At 53.8% G+C, this 21,111-nt stretch overlaps 8 protein-coding genes across 8 annotated transcripts; 4 read left to right on the top strand and 4 right to left on the bottom strand.

Annotated features, from left to right (window-relative positions):
• Nucleotides 1-45: 45 nt before the first annotated feature.
• Nucleotides 46-3,217, bottom strand: BZA05DRAFT_472628 (mitochondrial membrane protein Pet127). The gene is made up of 5 exons (XM_051488023.1): nt 2,554-3,217; nt 2,394-2,493; nt 2,272-2,338; nt 1,256-2,213; nt 46-1,202 (listed from the first exon to the last, which is right to left on the bottom strand). Exons 1-5 carry the CDS (start codon nt 3,106-3,108, stop codon nt 297-299), a joined length of 2,586 nt encoding a protein of 861 aa, XP_051341273.1. The 5' UTR covers nt 3,109-3,217; the 3' UTR covers nt 46-296.
• Nucleotides 3,218-3,279: 62 nt separating this feature from the next.
• Nucleotides 3,280-7,479, bottom strand: BZA05DRAFT_350868 (P-loop containing nucleoside triphosphate hydrolase protein). The gene is made up of 8 exons (XM_051481288.1): nt 6,308-7,479; nt 5,719-6,252; nt 5,446-5,653; nt 5,249-5,395; nt 4,705-5,193; nt 4,548-4,645; nt 3,958-4,491; nt 3,280-3,898 (listed from the first exon to the last, which is right to left on the bottom strand). The coding sequence occupies exons 1-8, from the start codon at nt 7,436-7,438 to the stop codon at nt 3,362-3,364; spliced, it is 3,678 nt and encodes a 1,225-aa protein (XP_051341272.1). The 5' UTR covers nt 7,439-7,479; the 3' UTR covers nt 3,280-3,361.
• Nucleotides 7,480-7,582: 103 nt separating this feature from the next.
• Nucleotides 7,583-8,668, top strand: BZA05DRAFT_392692 (uncharacterized protein). Its single transcript, XM_051483136.1, has 2 exons — nt 7,583-8,124; nt 8,173-8,668. Exons 1-2 carry the CDS (start codon nt 7,876-7,878, stop codon nt 8,470-8,472), a joined length of 549 nt encoding a protein of 182 aa, XP_051341271.1. The 5' UTR covers nt 7,583-7,875; the 3' UTR covers nt 8,473-8,668.
• Nucleotides 8,474-10,120, top strand: BZA05DRAFT_251351 (purine nucleoside phosphorylase). Its single transcript, XM_051480030.1, has 5 exons — nt 8,474-8,943; nt 9,004-9,085; nt 9,162-9,306; nt 9,363-9,848; nt 9,899-10,120. The coding sequence occupies exons 1-5, from the start codon at nt 8,733-8,735 to the stop codon at nt 9,938-9,940; spliced, it is 966 nt and encodes a 321-aa protein (XP_051341270.1). The 5' UTR covers nt 8,474-8,732; the 3' UTR covers nt 9,941-10,120.
• BZA05DRAFT_251360 (Gcp-like domain-containing protein) lies at nt 9,932-11,590 on the top strand. The gene is made up of 3 exons (XM_051480031.1): nt 9,932-10,748; nt 10,833-11,405; nt 11,475-11,590. Exons 1-3 carry the CDS (start codon nt 10,300-10,302, stop codon nt 11,506-11,508), a joined length of 1,056 nt encoding a protein of 351 aa, XP_051341269.1. The 5' UTR covers nt 9,932-10,299; the 3' UTR covers nt 11,509-11,590.
• On the bottom strand, nt 11,512-13,539 carry BZA05DRAFT_392686 (NLI interacting factor-like phosphatase-domain-containing protein). The gene has a single exon (XM_051483135.1). The coding sequence runs from the start codon at nt 13,437-13,439 to the stop codon at nt 11,673-11,675; it is 1,767 nt and encodes a 588-aa protein (XP_051341268.1). The 5' UTR covers nt 13,440-13,539; the 3' UTR covers nt 11,512-11,672.
• Nucleotides 13,540-13,640: 101 nt separating this feature from the next.
• Nucleotides 13,641-14,851, top strand: BZA05DRAFT_392684 (rRNA biogenesis protein RRP36). Its single transcript, XM_051483134.1, has 4 exons — nt 13,641-13,847; nt 13,900-14,367; nt 14,435-14,552; nt 14,621-14,851. The coding sequence occupies exons 1-4, from the start codon at nt 13,653-13,655 to the stop codon at nt 14,758-14,760; spliced, it is 921 nt and encodes a 306-aa protein (XP_051341267.1). The 5' UTR covers nt 13,641-13,652; the 3' UTR covers nt 14,761-14,851.
• Nucleotides 14,852-14,977: 126 nt separating this feature from the next.
• Nucleotides 14,978-16,869, bottom strand: BZA05DRAFT_392682 (uncharacterized protein). Its single transcript, XM_051483133.1, has 6 exons — nt 16,744-16,869; nt 16,413-16,602; nt 16,005-16,303; nt 15,453-15,949; nt 15,317-15,395; nt 14,978-15,263 (listed from the first exon to the last, which is right to left on the bottom strand). Exons 1-6 carry the CDS (start codon nt 16,771-16,773, stop codon nt 15,111-15,113), a joined length of 1,248 nt encoding a protein of 415 aa, XP_051341266.1. The 5' UTR covers nt 16,774-16,869; the 3' UTR covers nt 14,978-15,110.
• Nucleotides 16,870-21,111: the final 4,242 nt, after the last annotated feature.

Below are 21,111 nucleotides of genomic sequence, written 5' to 3'. Positions count from 1 at the left end.
GAATTGTATCGTAAATGACCAGAACAAATTGAGTGTAATAATCGTTTATATTTCTGCCTTCATGCAACGGTGCCGTACGGCATTGTCCACTCTCTTCATCATCCTACTCTTTATATGCCCCCTACAGACAAATACCTTTACATCTTACACTACCTTCTACCCACGTTCCCCTATACTTGTACTATACAGTCTAGACATCATCATAGACGTCTTCTATGGCGTGCTCCCGCTCCACCTCAACCATAAAACAAGATCCTCCGAAATAAAATAAGAAAAAAAATCCGCATCAAGCAAGCCTACGTGCTCTTAGTTTGAAACACAACCTTTTCTCTTCCAGAATCACGCTCGTCCTGGAGCTTTTCCCAGTCCCGACCCTCGGCCGCCAACGTTTGAATGTACTGCTGGTATTGACCAACTTGATCCGAGTCCGTCGACGTGAGTCGTGCGAGGAAAGCCTTCTTCTTGCGCATTCTCAATGCGTTGTAGATCGACCATGCTCTTGCTTGTGTGCTGAACTCGGCGATGTTGTAGTCAACCTCCCACTTGTCTCCCTCCACCAGGTGGGTGGGACGCTTCACCTGACTCCCGTTCACAATGTTCTTGACTGTCAGTGTGACGCCAAACAAATCCTTTCCTTCGTCCTTGTCTCGTTGATCTTGGAGCTCCTTCAGGAATGCATCGTCCACCTGTTCATCCTGCTGCATGTCATTTTCGATTTCAGCCTTTCCAAACTCTGCACTGGCGTCCGCCGCCACCGGTGTCTCATCGGCATTCTCGATCTTGGAGGTCTTGATCTCGTCGGCAGTCTCGGTCTCATCGGCATTCTCGATCTTGGAGGCCTCGATCTCGTCCGCAGTCTCGTTCTCGTCGACATTCTCGATCGTGGAGGTCTCGGTCTCGGCAGTTCCCACAACGGCCTCATCAATCTCAGCAGTCTCGGCGATCTCACCAGCCTCAATAGTCTCCTGCTCAGTTCTGTCCTCAGCAGGCTCAACTTGGAACTCATCGACCTCATCCTCGACTACTACTGAATCGGGGTTCTCGTGTGCGTAGATCTGTGCTTTGATCTTTGCCATAAACTCCTCGAGAGTTCCCCTTTCACCAGTCTGGATCTCTTCGATTTGCTCCTCCTCCATGGGTTCGGCGAACATGTACATGTACGGCGTTGAGGTTTCTCTCGTCTCAAAGTGAATCCGAAGAGACTGGATAGTATTAGTATACTTTTCTAGGAATTCGAAGCAGTCATATAGCTCACCTTCTCCGGGAACTTGGCCGTTGCCTGGTTCAAGAGCTTGTTTAGTAATGACAGACTCATCTTGAACTCTTGGGCACCAATTCCAGAACCAGGCCCCTCGTGGAGTGCGGCATCCATCTCATCCAAAGAAATGTACTGGAACCCGAAGATCTTTTCGGTGTTGTGGAAAGCCACAAAGATTCCGTCCATGCGACCCATTCGCACCTGCAGAGAGTACTTCAGGAACGCAGCTCGGATCATGTCGAAGTATTCCCTCTCGAAAGACTCCCAGTTACCGGTTCGCGTCTTGATCTGGTAGCCCGATCCCAAATGGAATTTGGTGACGTCCACACGAATGGAAACAACTGCTCTTGTCTTCAAGTCAAACATACCGGTTCCAGGCAGACGGCTGTCGTGTGCGTCTAGCTGCGAGCGCATGAGGAAGTCTCCAAATGTTGAATAATGGTAGGTATCCTGAGCATTGCGGGTATCGTCGTCTAGTACGTGGGAGTTTCCCCGACGGTACTTCTCGAACTCATCCGGTGGCAGGGTTAACAACTTTTCCATTGAACGTCCCAAGTAACTCAAGATATTGTCCGCATCCGTTTCCTTGTCGGAGTCGATGGCGTACGTTCCATCGCCTTTATAACGCAGGAAGATTGATGTTGGTAACCGTGAAAGCGCTGTAAATGACTTGTAGTCCGCCGAGAAAGATTTTGAGAGGATATCGATGTTAATCTCCCTCCACGCTGATAGTAGATAATGGAAATGCGACAATACAGAAGTCATACTGGAGGTTGACCCCATATACTTCTTTCCATGCTCTTTCATGAGCGCCTCCAACTTCACGTCCTTCGAAGAAGTAATGTAGCCAGCGACGGCATCGAAGTCGAACTCAGTAACGGGCATGATCTTCTGTAGGTAGGGATCGAAGTTAAAGATTCGCGATCTCGGATCCTGGAGGTAAACGACGCCGGGGCTATTGCCGTAAGTCAGTAAACCGCCACTCTAATGGCCTCAATGGGGAGTCGGCTCACTTAAAAAGCACTCGATCTAATCCGTGCGATAGTGTTGCGACATCTTTCTGATGCACAATCGAAATAGCTGGCACAATTTTCAGTCGACGCGTATTGGATTTGGGGTAGGTCTGCGTGCGTACGTTCAACCTCAACATCGCTGACACTTAAACCGGCCTCTTCCTCGATCACCGATGTACCACGTGGGTTCATTGCTGTAGAAATAGACATTCCGCCGGATTCCTAGACAACCATCAGTACTTGCCCTCTTGTGACTGGATATAGCGGTCCGTGTAAACATACATCCTGAGTTTCCGCACCGCCTTTCGCCCGCACCCTGCGTATTCTGGTACCTGCACCGTCTACTGGTTCAGACTTCTTCGGCCTTGCTACATGGTCGGACGGTTTTCCCTTTTTCGGCGCCCGTTTGCTGTTTGACTTCTCCGCACCCTGTTTCTCCCCACCAAATTCCTTATATGGCTTTTTGTCCTTAAAATTTCTCTTGCGAGAATTGTGGCCGTCACCCGTTGGGCTGTCGTTGAGTTTGAATATAGACCCTTCCTTCACATTTTTCTTTGCACCTTTGTAGAAGGCTTTCTTCCCGGGTTCATTCTCCGACGTGGACTTGTCGTACTTGCTCTCGTCCTTCCCTGAGGTGAAGTTCCCAAGTATACTGACATGCGTGTCATCCTTCTGGTGTGCGGCCTGAGGACTGGAATCCGACGGTGTGAAAGTGGAATTAAAGCGACGCGGAACATCGCAGAAGGCGCAAACGAAGCCGGAAGTCGGTCGAGCGGTGGGAGTTATAGACCGCCTGAAATTCTGATGCAAGCTGCCCCGAAGCGAGTGTCGAAGCATTGCGAAGGTTTGCTGGTCGGTGGTGGTGGAGGATTGTGTGAGAGTGGCGGGGTGGGATAAGATTTTGAATGATATACGGCGTAACTTTTTTAGCGTGCGACGGCAGTTGCCGAACCCATTGTAACACAAAGAAGTACATGCATCATATCATGTTCCAAACAAAAAGACCGACGGCAATCAAATATCTCTATGCAGGTGCTTCCTCATCATTCATCTTTTACTCCGGTCTAAATACAAAAGCTCCTGACGAAATCTACTCCTTCTCCCATTTCTGCGAAAGTCCCTCCTTCTTCTGAATAATTCTCTGTGGCGGCAGCGACCATCCAAGGCCACTCTTGCCAATGGCCGCGCCAACTCTGGGAACAACCCACACCTCCCGCCTCTTGCCACCGGAATCCTCCAGAACCCTCGGAGGCTTCGATTCCAAGGGCTTGGAGTATGTAATTAGCGGAGTGCCTTCCGCGAGCGCACCTAGCTGGCCTCCTTTTATCGTAGTCAGGGGCTTCATCCAAACCCTTTCGCTACCAGAAGCCGATCGTGTGAGCTCGCTGTAGATAACGTATTCAGGCTTTGCATTCTGCGAAGCCAGAACTGAGCTTTGGTGGAGGAATACGGATCGATCTGCAATGTCGTCTGAAGGCTGCGTGCTGGAGGGGAACAAAGTGACGTATGGTATCTGCGTGGCCAGCTTGATGTTGTTGACCTTGAAGTCCGAGTTGGGGAGCAAGTCGGCACGGATTGCGACTTGATCCACGAATCCAGCCGCCACAATCTGTCTCAGTGCTTTGACCTATCGAACCCGAACATCAGTAACTGAATTGACCCACCGCACAGGCGAACCATCCTTACCTGTAGTTTGGAAGGAGGCGGCAGTTTAGCCTCAAACTTGGTCAAGACTCCCGGAGAGTTGGCCATGACGATATTCGTGATTTGCTGTCTGAGTTTTCTCGTTTCTTCCATGGCCTTCAACCGAATGAAGCTACGAGAGCAGAAGTCTGCAGGATTCTTCTCGTACTCAAACGCGCATACTACAGCCAGCAGTTTGATTGCATCACTTTCGTTATCCAGAGCTGCGAAGTTTGCATGTGCACGGTAGTAGTCGCTGCGCATCTTCGACTTCGCGTCCCTCGCAATGTTCCTCTCATATCTGGAAGCGTGATCGTCCTCGTCTTCCTCTGCGGAGAATCCAAGTTGTTGCTCCGGCACGAATACGTCGCCAACCGATAGTGCGGATACTATGGCAATGATGTAGGGCAGGCACCCATGTTGTTGGCCAATCATCAAGATCTTAGCGAAGCGCGGTGATAGAGGGAAGAAGTTCATCGTGCGTCCCAGCTCGGTGAGTGAGCCGTCAGGAGCAATGGCACGTAGATAGCCCAACAACTGTAAGCCACACCCGTTAGCCAGCTATATAGTAGAAGTGGTTCAGAGTCACCAACCTTCTCGGACTTGAGCAGACTCTCCCTGTCAGGGGGCGTCGGGAAAGGGAAATTGACGATTGTATCGATGTTCATAGCTTTCATCTGCAATACCACACCTACGAGATATCAGTTTCAACTCCGACATGGAGTGGGATGGAGGCCGTCTGCGACATACCTTCGATCGGCATCCGCAATAGCTCTGGCTGTGCGTATTCCTCAAAGTCTGTCTCGTAAACCGCGCTCGAGAACAGACGATAACAATGGCCGGGACCGGTTCGTCCAGCACGACCGGCACGCTGAGCGGCACTGGCCTTACTCGACCATTGAATGTTGAAGCTCTGAACACCAGTCACTTTGTCGTAGTTCCTCTCCTTAGACCGTCCGCAATCAACAACGTATCGGATACCGGGAATGGTCAACGATGTTTCCGCAACGTTAGTGGCCAGGACACATAGACGAGTACCCTCAGGTGCCTCCTCAAAGACTCTTAACTGCTCCTTCGTCGGGAGAAGGGAGTAAAGCGGGAGAATGTGGAGTGGGTACTCCACATCTTTGTCTCCCATCTCCTCGCCAAGGTTGTCATCCTCATCTTCGGAGATGGGGTCCTCCTCTTGGGCGAGTGTATTGTCCTCTCCCAGCTCCACATCTTCAGTCTCCACGGTGGCTGGAGTTTGATATTAGCGCATGCATTACCCAAACAATCCCGGAGAATTTCATACCTTCGCTCGCCAGCACCTTCACTTGTGATTGGAAACGTTTTTCAGAACGTCTACCTCCAGATTTCTTGTTCTTTTCTGGGAAAGTTTGTTGCAGTCTCTTCATCAGCGTCAAGATCTCGTTCTGACCAGTTAAAAACACCAAAATGCCTAGAATATTTGTTAGCATACACGCTAGCTGAGGCGGCGATGGATCTCACCTCCGGGAGGAAGTCTCCGGTTTATACGAGAGACTTTCTTGAAGGCTTCCTCGACATAGTCCGAGGCCGTCCGCTTAGAAAAGTGTATGGTTACAGGATGCTGTCTGGCTTCTACGTTGAGCAGAGGAGGCGGTCTAGGGAATAGAGTCTTGTTCTCCACGAAATCCGAGACACGCAGTGTTGCTGACATGATAATTAGCTTGAGGGGCTTGAGGAATAGTCAGCATACGTCAATCAATCATCATGAACTATCACGGAGTCTCTAGGTCTCACCTTTGTCTCTCCGTCCTGCTTGCTCATGGTTTCCCTTAGGCGCACAACACGACTCATAACACCGATTAGGATATCTGTATTTATGCTCCGCTCGTGGGCCTCGTCGATTAGGATGGCTGAGTACTTTCTCAGAAGGAAATCATCTGCCAACTCTCTGAGAAGAACACCATCCGTCATGAACTTGATGGCGGTTTTCGGACCGACAGTTCCATCGAATCGGATTTGGTAAGACACCTTCTCCTTGCCGCCAGGTCCGAGCTCCGTGCCAACACGATTTGCCATAGACACTGCTGCAACACGGCGCGGCTGAGTGACACCGATGAGTCCAGGCGTGGGACTACCAGGTGATCCATATCCAGCTTCGTATAAGAATTGTGGGATCTGGGTGGTCTTTCCGGAACCCGTCTCACCACAAATCACAACACATGGGCTGCGGTGGATCGCTTCCATGATTCGCTGTTCCTCTGCTACAACCGGAAGGGAAATGCGGGCGGTCTGGATGTCTTCGGGACGAGTCACCGTCACGTAGTGAACCTATGATCTCAGACTCAGCCCTGCATACTACTGGATATCGAGCATTACAATCTACCTTTCTTTCCGTTTGCGATGATGGTGCCAGCTCCTCTGGCGGAGGGGTCATGTCTTCTTCACGGCTTCGGGGAATATGGACAATATCAGACTGTGCTTCAATTGACGTCTCTATATTGGACGGGGCAACGGCATCGTCCTCGCCATAAACAACCGTCCTTCTCTGTGCCATAGCCCATTCTTTGAAGGCGTTTGCCCTTCCGGACTGTCCTCGCTTTAGTGGAGCGACAGATTCTTCTTCTTCTCCTTCTTCTTCTCCATCGCTATCACTCTCGTCGCTATCTTCGTCAGAATCTCCTTCTGATGGCTCGGCGTTGGATGCTTCGTTGTCTTCGTCTGAGATACCACCCCATTCCTCCTCCTCTTCGTCCTCGGAGCCACTCTCTTCCTCTTCCTCGCTCTCCCCCTCGCCACTCGGCATTTCCTCCTCACTCGAAGTCTCTTCTGGCTTGTCGATTACCATTGGCTGAATGATTAAGGGCTTCCGGTTCCTTTTGATCCGTTTAATAATGGGTGGTCCAACTGTATCGCCGTCCAACGGTCTCTTAAGGCCAGCTCCCACAATCGCACCGATCGCGAACCGATTCACCACTGGTTTCGGCTGTTCCAACTCGGCCTCAACCGCAGGCTCATCCATCGTTGTCTCCATGTCGATATCCTCCGGATCCACCGGCCGCCGCTCCTCATACAGAATATCTCTGTTCTTTTCCATATTGATACCCGCCTGCTCCTCCAGCAGCGCGCGCTTGATAGCCTGCTTCTTGCTCTCCCTCGATGCGCCGATACTCCTGGTGCTGGCAAAAAGACTCGTATCGACCGTAGTCTCCGCAAGCTTTTCGATGATAGCTTGAGACTCCTCCTTCTTGAGCTTCGTCTCGATGTATTTATTGAAGCGCTTTTTCTTCTTAGCCGACATCTTCGGTAGTCCCGCCGCCAATTCCTGCTTCAGCTGGTTGCGACGCTTCTCAGCCTTCTCGGCGGCCGTGAGAGGAACCATGATTTCGGCATTGGGATCGGCCGGCGCGGAGGGTGCGGCATTGTCGGCGGCATCGGCGGGGGCTTCGCTTTGTTCAACTCGCGCGCGCCGGCGCTGCTTGCGCTCGCGGGTGGGTTTGAAGCTTTTTGGCGGCATCGTGGTTGAGGTATTGGTGGTCGGTTTTTTTTTGTCGAGAGATCAACCTTACATGCAGATTTAAAGGTTGGGTTAGAGTTTTATCCCTGCTAGGTGCCAAGCACTCACTAGGTTTCCTCTGGCCCCGAACAAAAGTCTGGAGTTCTTCACGCGCGACGGAACGTCAGGCAGCGGTTTCAAGTTTCAACTGCTTACGGATCTACATGTCTATGAGCACTGCAGGTAGCAGGGCGTAAACTAAGACGGGCAGAGGTGAGCACTGGAGTATCGAGTGCTGGGATACGACACAGCTCGCCTCACTACCAGTAGAGAGTTACGGTCGTCATGGTGAAACACTTATACGAACACCTTGACTTCTCAATGGACCTGTAAGAGGGCTCTCATGGCTGTAAACCGATGAGACGTGGAGTTTTTTCTGAGGAGACATCGATGATCGCATGCCCCGGAACAAAGCCCTAAGTGCTCTAGAAGCACAAGTTATTTCCTCACCACCACTACCAGCTCTCCCAGTATCTACAACCTACACGACAACAATGGAGTCTGCCGGTGCCATCGATTCGCGATACCCCGCGACCACAAAGCGAGCCGCTGGCTACATAAAAGATGTCCCGACCGACGCCATGGTTGTCGGTTTCGCCGACAAGCTCCTCATCACCGTGACCCAAGCCGGACGACTGGCGCAGTGGGTATGTCGTCTTCTTCTTGGCACCATTCAACACGGGCTGACCGGGCAGTTTCACGTTCCCCTCGACAGCGCGCACCGCGTCATCGCTGAAGAAACAGCGGAAGGAGAAGAAGATCAAGACGACTCACTTCTCCCGCTCTCGCACCTAACGCCGACCACGCTCCTGGGCGGAACGGTTCCCGAACGCGAAGCTACGGGTCAGCTTATCGCGGTGCAGCTTGCTTCCATCATCACGACTAGGAACAAGGATGAGGGGAGGATGGTGGTTTGTGGGCTTGGGTTGAGGTCGGCGGAGTTGGATCAGCAGGGGTTTCTAGAGCTTGTCGAGCTTGTAGGAAGGTGTTTGTAAATTGATGGGTGAACGGGAATGGGTTCTCCTGATATCTAGAGGTTTTGTGGTTTCTATGTGGTGGGGGTGGAGGACGTGGGAGCGGGGTAGAGGCCGATCTGCAGGACCCGACTGGCCGGCCATCTCCGTTCCCAGTTGCTGGCCCTCAAGGTGCCACGATCTATCGTGTAACCAACCATCCTTCCATAGCTCGAGTATATAACCTTCAGTCTCCTCGTCGAGTGAGCACTACTATTCCCCATCGTAAGCAACATCCCACAATGTCCGAACCCCAAGAAAACCTCACGACGATATTCCAGGCGGCCACCTCGTCAGCCGCATACATCCAGTCAGTGGTGCCGGAGGGACTCAGGGCTCCATCGGTAGGAATCATATGCGGATCCGGGCTCGGAGGGCTAGTGGATACGCTCGAGGCTTCCCCGAGGGTTGAAATCCCTTACTCCGACATTCCCGAATTCCCTCGCTCGACAGGTGAGTGCTTCTATCTGATTTCCCCCCAGTGAATCGCAACTAAAGGCGTTGTGTTTGTAGTCGTGGGCCATGCCGGAAAGTTGGTTTTCGGTCACCTCGGAAAGGAGCTGACACCAGTTGTCATCATGGTTGGCCGCGCGCAGTATGTCACCCCTCACACACACATTGCCTCTATCTCTCTCTGTCGGTGTGTGGCATGATTCTAAACTATAGCACAGTTTCTATGAAGGCCACTCCATCCAAAAAGTCACATTCCCGGTCCGCGTGATGAAGGTGCTTGGAATCAAGTCGATCATCGTTACCAACGCCGCTGGAGGTCTGAACGAGGATTACAAAGTTGGCGACATCATGATACTGAACGATGTACGACTCATCATCCCGCTTCTTTCCGCTACAGGGCTAACACGGCGTGGTGACAGCACATCAACTTCCCTGGTCTCGCCGGGAACCACCCCCTCCGCGGCCCCAACGAGGAATCCTTCGGCACGCGGTTCCCCGCGCTTTCGGACGCCTACGACCTTGAGTTCCGCCGCACTGCTCACCTCGCCTACCGCAAACTCCCGGGAGTGAGCAAGACGAGGAGCTTGAAGGAGGGCGTGTACGCCTTCGTTTCGGGTCCCACGTTCGAGACGCGTGCCGAATGCAGGATGCTACGGACCATGGGCGCGGATGTAGTTGGCATGTCGACGGTTCCAGAAATCTGTGTGGCTAGACATGCGGGATTGAGGGTGCTCGCGATGAGTCTAGTTACTAACGCTGCCGTGCTGGCACCTGGCCCCAGGGGTGACGAGGTACTAGACGACAGTAATGCGGTCTCTGGGCAGTTGAATAAGGTTATCGAAGCGGGCAAGGCGAACCACGTTGAGGTGCTGGAGACTGGATTCGAGGCGGCGGCCGATATGCAGGTGTGTAGTGGTTTCCGAAGATCTAGTCGCGGTGCTAACTCTCCTTACAGGCCCTCGTCCGACAGTTTATCGACGACATCTCCTCGACATGAGTATCGGAGTAGGTATACGTTGAGTAGAATAGAACAAAAAATTATGTGTGAACGGTACCAGGTGCCCGAATGAGCCCGTGTTTACTAGAAGTCATTCCACCAAGCATTGATTCCGTGACCTGAAAGCCCCAATCTAGCACTCTCCACAAAAGGCCCCTGGAGTGCTCAGGCCTTGAAGTCAAATTATGCTCAACCAATCGGAGAAATCCGACTTGAAAATCAATGTGCACGGACGATCGATGGGAAACATGACGTCGAAAGTCCAGGGGTAAGGGTTTGAATGACTACTTCGACGCTGCCCCTCCCCCGCGATTCTCGATTCGTCACGTTTTCAACACCCGCACTCCACCACAAAAAAAATGACGATCGCACTCGGCCTCGAAGGCTCCGCCAACAAGCTCGGCGTGGGCCTAATCCAGCACCTACCCGGACAGCCCGCGCAAGTCCTCTCGAACATCCGCCACACCTACGTCTCACCCCCGGGGGAGGGCTTCCTGCCCAAAGACGTAGCCAAGCACCACCGCACATGGTTCACGACGCTCGTTGCGCGCGCGCTCAAGGAGTCCAACACCAAGATCGCAGATATCGACTGCATATGCTACACCAAGGGCCCCGGTATGGGCGCGCCGCTGCAGTCCGTCGCCGTCGCCGCCCGCGCCCTGAGCCTGCTGTGGGACAAGCCGCTCGTGGGCGTCAACCACTGTGTCGGCCACATCGAGATGGGCCGCGAAATCACCGGCGCAGATAATCCCGTCGTGCTGTACGTGTCGGGCGGCAATACGCAGGTCATCGCGTACGCCGAGCAGAGGTTCTACCCCCACACTCCCCCCCTTCCTCACCCGCTCAGAAGAGGAGGAGCGCGGATGTATTTAGCTGATAGCACAAGGTGAAGGTACCGGATATTTGGCGAAGCGCTGGACATCGCGGTGGGGAACTGTCTGGACCGGTTCGCGCGCACGCTGCAGATCAGCAACGACCCCGCGCCGGGCTACAACATCGAGCAGCTAGCGAAAGGCGGGAAAAACCTGCTGGATCTGCCGTACGCCGTCAAGGGCATGGACTGCTCGTTCTCAGGGATCCTGGCGGTCGTCGACCAGCTCGCCGCGCAGCTGCTGACTCGCAGGCCGAGGCCGCTGATGAATGTCGAGGGCACCGAGGAGGTTACGAGGGAGGACCTGTGCTTTACGCTGCAGGAAACGGTCTTCTCCATGCTGGTGGAGATCACAGAGCGCGCCATGGCGCATGTCGGCTCGCGCCAGGTGTTGATCGTCGGCGGTGTGGGGTGTAATGAGAGGTTGCAGGAGATGATGGGGCTTATGGCGAGGGACCGGGGTGGCAGTGTCTATGCGACTGATGAGCGCTTCTGCATCGATAATGGTATCATGATTGCGCATGCGGGGCTATTGGCCCACAAGATGGGGTTCAAGACTCCGTTGGAGGAATCGACATGCACGCAGAGGTTCAGGTCAGTTCCTACTTCTCCTCCAGACTCATTCGTTCGATGCAAGACTGACGGGTTTCTTTCCTCCATCAGGACGGACGAAGTACACGTCAATTGGCGAGACTAATTCTACTTCTTCTATTTGTTTGTTAAAAGGTCTTGCAAAATTGAAACCGCTTCACCTAGAAAAACAACGCTGTCCGGGCACCGCCCCCCTCCCAATTATACAGAGTAAAACTGCGGGTATACTGGCACCAAAGTGGCAAAGCAAAACATCATGAATGGACTTGATCATCGCCTCCAACCGCGGAGCTTGACACCCCCCTCCTCTTGATCCTCGCTCTCCTCCTTATCTTCGGCATAATCGTCTTCCTCTTCCTCCTCCCCCTCCTCCTTATCTTCGGGATAACCGTCTTCGTCTTCCTCCTCCCCATCTTCCTTATGTTCAGCAACATCGTCTTCATCGACAGACAATTCCTTAGCTGTCTGTCTCGGTCCAGCACCCTTAGGTGTCCCCTTAGATTTAGTGACGGACTCAAATGGATGTGCACGTATGTAAGCAGATACATCCGACTGCCACTTGAGTTTCTCCAGATACTCAATACACTGCTGGAGCACCATATCTCCTGTAATCTGGCTCTGGTTGCCGTCGAACTCCGGAACACAGACCAGGTTGTACGGATGACCCACAGCCTTCTCGGTCGAGTCATCGAAGAGAACCGTGTTGGTCTGATCAAAAGCCGCCTTACCCTTGATCGCAAACCTCCCGTTCCATATCCTCTCGAGCGTCTTGTAGACCTGGACCTTGGCGTTGTACTGGGACGAGGTCAAGCCCAGCGTATCGCGGGCCCACACAGCGACGAGCTTCTGCTTCTGCTTCTTGGTGAACGCGGCATCAACCATGCGCTTTGCGTTGTCGGGGCGCGCGGAAGTCCAGATCATGACTTTGAAGTTGCCGGTGACGTAGTTCAAGAAACCCGAAAGGCCGGGACGTAGGGTGGGAGCTGACGAACCCGTTGCGTTCCTCCCCTTCTTACGGAAAAGAAGAGTTCCGTTCAGATCCAGGATCACGAGCAGTTCCTTGGGTGTGCTGAGCTTCTGCGATGGCTGTAAGGATTGCTCGAGGTATGCGGCGGTGGCGACGGGCGCTATTGTGGGCTGCGCGGTGCGGTCGTAGGCCGCCCCTCCGTACTGATGTTGAGTTGTAGGCTGAGGGTTGTGCTTTCCGTCGGGGGCGCCCCCGTACTGACGTTGGATTGTGAACCCAAAGTTGTGCTTCCGCTCCTCCGGCTGTGCATGGCCCCGTTGCGAAATATGCTGGGCTCTGCCTTGCGGCGCCGATGGCGGGTTATAGGCCCCCCGCTTCACGTAATCCGGGTGCGGCTGCTCATTCCGTTCAAACTCCTCCATCTGCCGCCAGCCTCCTCCTGGCCGTTGCAGGTTCTGCGGCTTCCAGCCTCCTTTCTGCGGAGCCTGCTGGTGCCGATCGTCATGGAAGAACCTTGTGTGCGTTGGTGGACGGGCGGCATAGCCGTGCACGGGCATGGCTGTCGAGGGCGGAGGCCTAGGTGGTAGGTTCGCCATTCCACGATTGTTGTTGTAGTTATTGTGGTTGAAGCTGCCGTAGTGTCCCTCCCGGTTGTAGTTTGCGCCGTGTGGTGTGTAGTTGTCGTGTCCACTGCCGCGAGGCGCTGTCGTTGGGGGCGGGATGTTCAGTCGCTCGGGCAGCTGGAACTGCTCCCTTCTGCTTGCCCTTGTCCTTCCTCCTCCTCCTTCTCCCCCTCCTCCCTCTCTTCCTCCTTGCCACACATTCATCGGCGTGGCTTGCGACACCGCTCCCCCTCCTGCGCCGCGGCGATCATCGTCTCTCCTCCTGTACTCCCTTTCGCCGCCATCGTAGGCACGAGGACTCCTACTCCTGCTTGTCGCTCTTCCCTCGTTACGATTTGCGGTGGTGTTGTTGTTGCCGGAGCTTCGTTTATTCCGTGCCATATTGATGAGGAGTCGTGCGGTAGTGGAGGTGACACCGACACGGTGACGGAGGATGAGATTCGACATTCACACGACGTGTGTGTGCGCCGACGACAGCAACAACAAGGGGTCGAGAAATTCTTTAAATGCCCCCCCCGGTCGGCCCCATGCGAGGCGCGAGATTTAATTGAGCGCGTGTTACACAAAGCTAGAAGATACTCTACATTCTACCTACAGGTGGATCATCAACTCAACTTTTAAGTTACATTTCCACCACCTATCTACATACGACCCAGCAACATGCCAATCAACGACAGGATGAAGATCCGGCGGGTAAAACCGCTGCTGCACGACGATGAGGAGGAGGAGGAAGACCTCGAGGTTGAGAACGAGGATGTGGACATGAGCGACGCCTCTGGCAGCGGCTCCGACGGCTCCGAGGAAGAGGACGACGAGGAAGCGGGCGATGAGGACGAAGAAGAGGACGAAAGCGCCGTAAGCCCCTCCCCCTCGCCGTATACATTCCTTCCGTCCTGACCAATCCTAGACCGCCCGCGCCTCGATATCGCGCATCTCGTTCGGCACGCTCGCGCGGGCGCAATCCTCGCTGCTCAAAGAGAAGAAAGCGCCTGTCAAGTCCCGCGCCCGCACCGGCGCCCCCGCCGTCCACGCCCCCGACTCGGACACGTACTTCGACGGCAGCAAGAAGGTACAAGACCGCAAAGACAACCCAGCGCGCGCCTCCAAGAACGCGCCGCAAGAGATCACGTCGAAGCGCACCATCACGCGGAAGCGCATCGTCGTCGAGCCCGCCGCCGCAAAGATGAAGTCGCGAGACCCCCGCTTCGATACCGCCGTCAATGGCGTCTTTGCGGACCACGAGTTTAGACGGAACTATGCGTTCCTCGACGACTATAGGAACGATGAGATGAAGCTGCTGAAGGAGCAGATAAGGAAGGTTAAGGATAAGGATGAGCGCAAGAAGGAGGCGCTGGAGAAGAAGCTCAGGTCTATGGTGAGTGCGGTGCTGGTCGAGCGCGGAGGGGGGGGCGAGTGGAGGCTGACAATGTTGTGGTGCATAGGAATCGCAAAAGCAGAGTCAGCAGAATAAAGACAAATCGGCGGAGGCGCTCAAGAGGCACAAGACCAAGGAGAGGGAGCTGGTCAAACAGGGAAAGACGCCGTTTCATCTCAAGCAGTGTATGTTTCCTCCCCTACCCAGACTCGAGACGACGGGACCTATTGCTGATGAAATATCTACGCAACAGCCGAGATCAAGAAACTTGTCCTGCAGGAGGAGTTTTCGAAGCTCTCCGAGAAGCAAGTGGAACGTGTTGTTGCCAGGAAGCAAAAACGGAAGGCGCAAAAGGAACGCAAGCACATGCCCTGGGAGAGACGGGAAACGTGATGTGGGAGCTGGAGACAATCATATGGGATGGATGCTACGTATCATAGTTAGAGTACTACGCTTCATACCATATGCATCCATGTCCAGACGCCGAATAATACCGAGTGACAGCAAATGAGTAACCGTGAACAATTATCACAGCAGAGAGCATTGAATCACATCACGTATTACAGCAGAGCATAGAATCACACCACGTATCACGAAGGAAAGTATCTTGTCAACCGAATTGTGATTCCCACAAGAACCATCTTCATCATTCGTAATCTAAGACTTGAACCTCGTCTCAAATCCAGCCCATTATCGCTTTTGACTGCTGCAAAAATCAATTTTTTTTGAAAGGAAATAAACATCTACTTGAAGACCTTTCCGTCGGCGTGGTTGTAGGTCTTGTCACCGATAACCAGGGGCTTGTCCCAAGACCAGGCATCGTTGACGAACTCCTTGTCCTCCTCCTTGGAGGGGTCAAGCTTGACGAAGCTGTAAGACTCCCAGTCGGGGGCAACCTAATTCGGGTATTAGTCTCCATTCGCAGTGCTCGGATGCGGTTAGAACTTACGTCAAAGGCGGGGACGTGGTCGTCACCACGGATCACGAAAGCTCCGCTAATGACAGAGTCGTTGCTCTCTCCGTAGACGCTGAAATCGGAATCAGTCATGATCGTGACATATGACAGTAGGGCAGGCGCTACTTACGACATGGACCCGAAGATGTACTTGCGGGAACCCTCCAGACGAGCAAAGAGACCTCCGATCAAGTTGGAGCTCATGAAGGTGAGGGTAAGCTCGTCGTTGTACTTGTACTCAATCTTCCACAGAGAGTACTCCTCGGGCTTGTAGTTTTCCCAGAACCAGGGAAGAGCGACGGAGCGGGTGTCCTCGTTCGAGTACTTACGCTTCCAGTCGTCGAGAACAAGAGTGGGCTTGGGGAGGGCCTCGAGGGGGTGCTTGGCCTTGGGGGCCTCCTGGACGGGCTCCTCATCGTCGTCCTCATCCTTGGGCTTGGCAGCCTTGGGGGTAGGGGCGGCCTTGGGGGCAGCGGCCTTGGGCTCCTTCTTGGGGGGAGTGTACTTGACAGCCTCGTCGCGGTAGGTGAAATCACCGGCAGCGGCCTTGTAGATGTCCTGGTTGCGGACAAGGTCGAACCAACGGGTGACGTTGGGGTACGAAGCACGGAACTCCTTGTCGAAGACCTGCAGCGCATTAGATCACGTACGGGTGGGCTGGTCGGATGTCGGGGGAGCTTACAAACTCGAAACCGCGGGAAAAGACGGACGCGGAGAAGATGTCAGCCAGAGACAGACGCTCACCGACAAGGAAGGTGTTCAGGCTCAGGTGGCTCTCAACGACACCGACGACCTTGAGGGTGGCAGCCTGGGCAGCGTCGACGTTCTTCTTGTTGTATGCGTCACGGCCGATCAACGGGCGGAACCAGCTGCCGAGGTTAGAGAGGACCTCAGTGTTGCTGAACGACATCCACCTCAGGATCGAGGCGTAGTCCTGCTTGGTCTTTCCGAGGAGAGTGGTCTTCTCGTTCTGGGCAGCGACTAATGATCCAATATCAGCGCCATTTCACTCGCAATCCCGCGACTCCCAAACTTCCCACGAAGCCAGTAGGTACGAATAGGAGTCGATTTTCAGAGAGATTTTGCATACGGTAGATGGCAATGGCAATGCACTCCGACAGAACGAATCCATCAGCACCCTGGAAAGTGGGGACCTTTCCGAGAGGGTTGATCTTCAAGTACTCGGCACTGACACCCTTGGCGGGCTCCTCGTGGACCGACTCGATGTCGAGACCATTGGCCTTCGCGACCACTAGGAGGGCGGTGGTGCGGGGGTTGTTCTGGTCGGAATGTCAGCGTTTGTTTGTTTGTATTTTTTTCTCCCATCCAGCCATCCATCCATCGGTATCAAAAACCGTTTTTGTCTTGGAAAAAAAGATATCCGAGCACTGGCCAGAAAGGGGTGGGATAGTTTGACATACGGGGTACGTGTAGATCTTTCCGAAGGACATCTTGAGATTTGCTTGAGGATGAAGGTGAGGATATGGGAGAGAAAGAATCTTTGCGCTGAAAGGAGAGAGTGTGTCAAACGGGGCGAAGCGGGGTAGGTGGGGCGGCAGCACGGAGGAAAAGACGCTAATTTTCCAGGGCTAGGGGTCTGCCTATGACTAACTGACAGGCCGGCTTCACGTGATGGCACTCATCTCTGCGGCGTGGTCCGCGCAGCTGCATCGCATTGTTTTGCGTGATGTATGTATGCGAGGATTTGAGGGCCAATTCGAGTGCCAACTGCATCCTCAAACCTTGGGTTTCTGACGAGTTGAAAGTTAGATACCGAACCAAAACTGCATCTGCAAACCCTCATCTCCGCCGATGACCCATCCGGCAACCCAGATACGGTATTCAACAGCACGCCACACTTTTTATGTGCATTGTGGCTCAGTCGACAACACACAGTTCCTCCAATCGTCAACTTAGAGTGTTAGGGTGGTGTGCCGAACGGCCAACCAGGTCCCATCGCTCGGAAACTGAGGCTTTCGAACAGCATCTCAATTTTTTGTGGTATGTATGCAGATTCAGCATGCAGCGGGCACCCAAACAGGCCCTGAGTGAGTACACTGGGCATCACCCACCTCCGCTTACGTACTTAGGCGGCCGACTCCCGAGCCCGAGACAGGGCCACAGGCAGGCAGAAAGTGGAAGTCAAACGTCGACCAGCAGCCAACCAGGACCTCGGTCACAGTCCACCCCCCAACGAGACCATATCGATCTTCAGAAGCATATACCCAATGGTCGTTCGATATCCGCGCGGGCCGCAGTTCATATCATCATATCATCATATCTCGATGGGATGAAGATGAGCAATGAGCATCCGTAGATTGACGTGGTTACAGGGTTCCATTTCCATCACTACGCCGAGATACTCTACTCTACGTACCGATACCGGTAGCTGGAGATGGATATGGTGCATACGGTACGGTAGTACCCAGAGTACCTAGAGTAGAGTAGAGTATCTGATATCGAGCACGGCAGAACCTCCGTCGGCTATAGGCAGAGTACCGTGGCAACATAGGTACCGGTACCGGTATCGGTATCGGTATCGGTAGTCCAACAGCCGCCAGGTTCCGGACAGGACAGGACAGGACTGCCATTACCTACTGAACCCCCACATCGCCATTGCCATATACGCGGTATATAAGGTGGAAACATTGGCGCCATGTGCCGACATGCTCCACCTGCTTTAATCACTCCACCCACGCCGCCCAGATTGTGCACGGCCGTGGGACGGAGACGAATATGGCCAACGGCGCGGGCATCACCGTCTTGCCTCACCTTCCACCGTCTCCACAACACACCATTGCTGATCGCTAATCAGTGACCCGATAGATATGTAGGGTACTCTACACATCGCGAACAGTATGTTCCCGTACCTACATACGCACGAGCGGAGCGGATGTTCTGATCGGCAGCTGGGATCTAGAGACATAGCATAGCGAACTGCTGCTGCCGCGAGTGCTGCCGTCGCGCCGTTTGTGGGCGGGATATTTACATACACCTCACATGCATACTTGCACACGGTCCATACATACGGTACATACATGCATACTTGCATACCAGTCCATGCATACTGTATATATACGGGACATGCATACAATTAGAGTGGTTGGCTGCGTGCGTGCGTGCGTGCGTGCGTCCGACGCGCCTGCCTGCCGGACTGACTGCCTGCCTACATACCTGCGCGCTTGCCTGTCTGCTTGACCGACTGCCCGACTGCCCGTTCCCGTCTACCGACGGCAGACATCCGTGTTAGCGAAGCAGGTCCATATTGTGGGACTCGGTGGGCCAGACGCGATCACCCCAACGTTGAGATGTTCTCTGTTGCTACTTTTATGTTCGTCTGGTCGGTCGGTCTCTACATAACACACGAGACATCAGACATCATCAACATCGCAGAGATATTTGAGGTTGTTCGGCCTGAAGAATACAGGCTCCTTTCCTTTCTTGTCGCTTTCTAGCCAATTCAATCTGTCTCATCAGTTGCCCGTACCCGTCGTAGGTCCCTCAATATCTACCTATGTACATACGATGGGCGCCAACATTCGCATCCAGCTCAATCACCAACATCCAGGTCGACAGAGTGGGTACATAAGCGGATAGCCATACGGTATGTACAACAACACTTCAGTGTAATAGTGGACGGCACGCAGAGTAAGAAGAGTAGGACAATCACCGTTGGCCTATATGTTTTCGTCTCCTTCCGTCCGATATTGGCCGGCCCGAAAAATAGAAGAAAGAGTCGCCCGTACGTCTCTCCGTGCGTCCGTCTCCCCGCTCGCCGCGTACAACACACGCCAGGTAAGTTTCAAAGTTCATGCGTGCGTTAGTTGGGCGTGGAATCATTATGTAAATATACGTATTGCCGCAGCGGATATGTATCATATGTCTCATATGTACGGTGTACCGTCCTTCCGAGTTCCATCGTATGTACGATGTGTACTCAGTACACGGCTCGATCGAACGAAGCTATGAAACAACCGCACCGTTTGTTTCATCCATGTGGGGCCGCCCAGCGGCCGGCAATAGAAACATCCAGCTAGCAATAGCAACAAAACAACCAGTCTCTCTCTTTCCGTCAGCATTATCATAATCATCACCATCTTTAGCATCATCCTCTTCATCGTCGTCGTCGCCATCGTCGTCGGCAACGACTGTGGAGCACTCTGCCTATTATACACCCCACTGTCCATACAATCCATATATACACACTCTACTCCGCGTACATACAGCGTACATACAGCATACAGCATGCAGCATGCGGGGGGGCCCAGATCTTTCTTCTATTTTGCGAGATCTTTTTTTGCGATCCCATCGTAGCCGCCCACGTCGTACCATACCATAGATGATAGCCGACTACCGTAAGCAGGAAGAGGGACAAAGAGATTTGCAACATCAGAAACATGCGGAAACGGGATCAATATCTCGGGGGCGGTAATCTCCCTGCGAGCCTGGGAGGGGCAGGTACCTAGAGGAGGTGGGGGAGGTGAATGAGGAGGGGCAGGTACCGGTAGAGGAGGAGGTGGGGCAGGTAGAGGTGGAGTGGGGACATGAACAGGCGGGGCAGTATCACGCAGATGAGGGCGATGAGGAGTATGACGATGCGGAGTAGTAGGACGAAGCGGAGGAGAATGTCGAACCCAAAATCCGAAATCCTCAGTCCTCAATCCGAAACCCGGTCGTTCTGCCTCAACCATCAACCATCAACCATCAACCACTGCTCGCCTGCGTGCCTGCGTGCCTGCGTGCCTGCGTGCCTTCCTGCCTGTCTACTCGCCTTCCTGCCTGTCTGCTCGCCTGCGTGCCTGCGTGCGTACCTGGGTGCCTGCCTACTTCGGTTCGAAAGGCGGGCGGCCGGGGAGCACGCGGGGGAGGTACGTAAGTAAAGTATCATAAGTAAAGTGAGCGAATGCACGGTAAGCACGTATGTAAGTAAAGGATAGCTTCCGCCGGGTTGTTGTGTTGTGTGGTGGTGGTGATTTTACTCTACATGATCTAGTACGGTATGCCGGGTATGGGGGCGATCCCAAGTACATATTTGGGGGCTTCTAGAAGGCCGCCGCATTCGTCCTAGTTGTGGTTGTGGTGTGGTTGGTGTGGTTGGTGTGGTGGAGCAGTGGAGCAGTGGAGCGGTGACCTAAACCTGAACGGCCCCGGGAGGAGAGGGGGACGGGGGTTTCAGCACTTCCTTCTACACATCTAGCGAAAGTCCTCAAGAGAGTCAAAGTCAAAATCAAAGTCAAAGGTCCTTCCTTCCTCATCTCAGTCTCCCGTCCCCTTCCCCCCGGGCCCCAGCCGGTGACCCCCGTCCATTTCCCCCTGGTCTGGTCTGGTCTGGTTGCAAGGAGCAGGAGCAAGGAAGGGGGCTCCACGCTCCACATCACGCTGCTCACGCTCACGCTCTAGAAAGGTCTCGGAGATTAAAGACATTCTGGAAGCCGACGACGATGGGGGTCGGGGGGGGGCCAGTTTGGGGCTAAAGAAATTCTTCGCGATTCACTTCACTCGGTCGGTCGGAAGCGTACTAGCTCGCAGGCTCGGAGGTGCGAGTTTGATGAGGCGCAAAACACATATCATATCTACTCGGGAGTCGGGGCTTGCGATGCGACGCGACGCGATGTCATGCGGAGGCAGGTAGACACTCTAGGTACTTTGCGCCTCTCTGCTCCTCATACCATAACCAAAATGAGGCGGAATTTGGGCGAGATTGAGATTTCATGCGCCGAGCAGAGCACACGTACTCTACCTATCATTCATAGTAGCTTGTTCGCAAAATGATACGTACCTTCGTGGGG

The sequence above is a fragment of the Tricharina praecox genome (assembly GCF_024521635.1).
Source record: "Tricharina praecox strain CBS 144465 chromosome Unknown BZA05scaffold_7, whole genome shotgun sequence".
Classification (NCBI taxonomy): Eukaryota; Fungi; Ascomycota; class Pezizomycetes; order Pezizales; family Pyronemataceae; genus Tricharina; species Tricharina praecox.
This window is presented reverse-complemented; position numbering and strand designations above follow the sequence as displayed.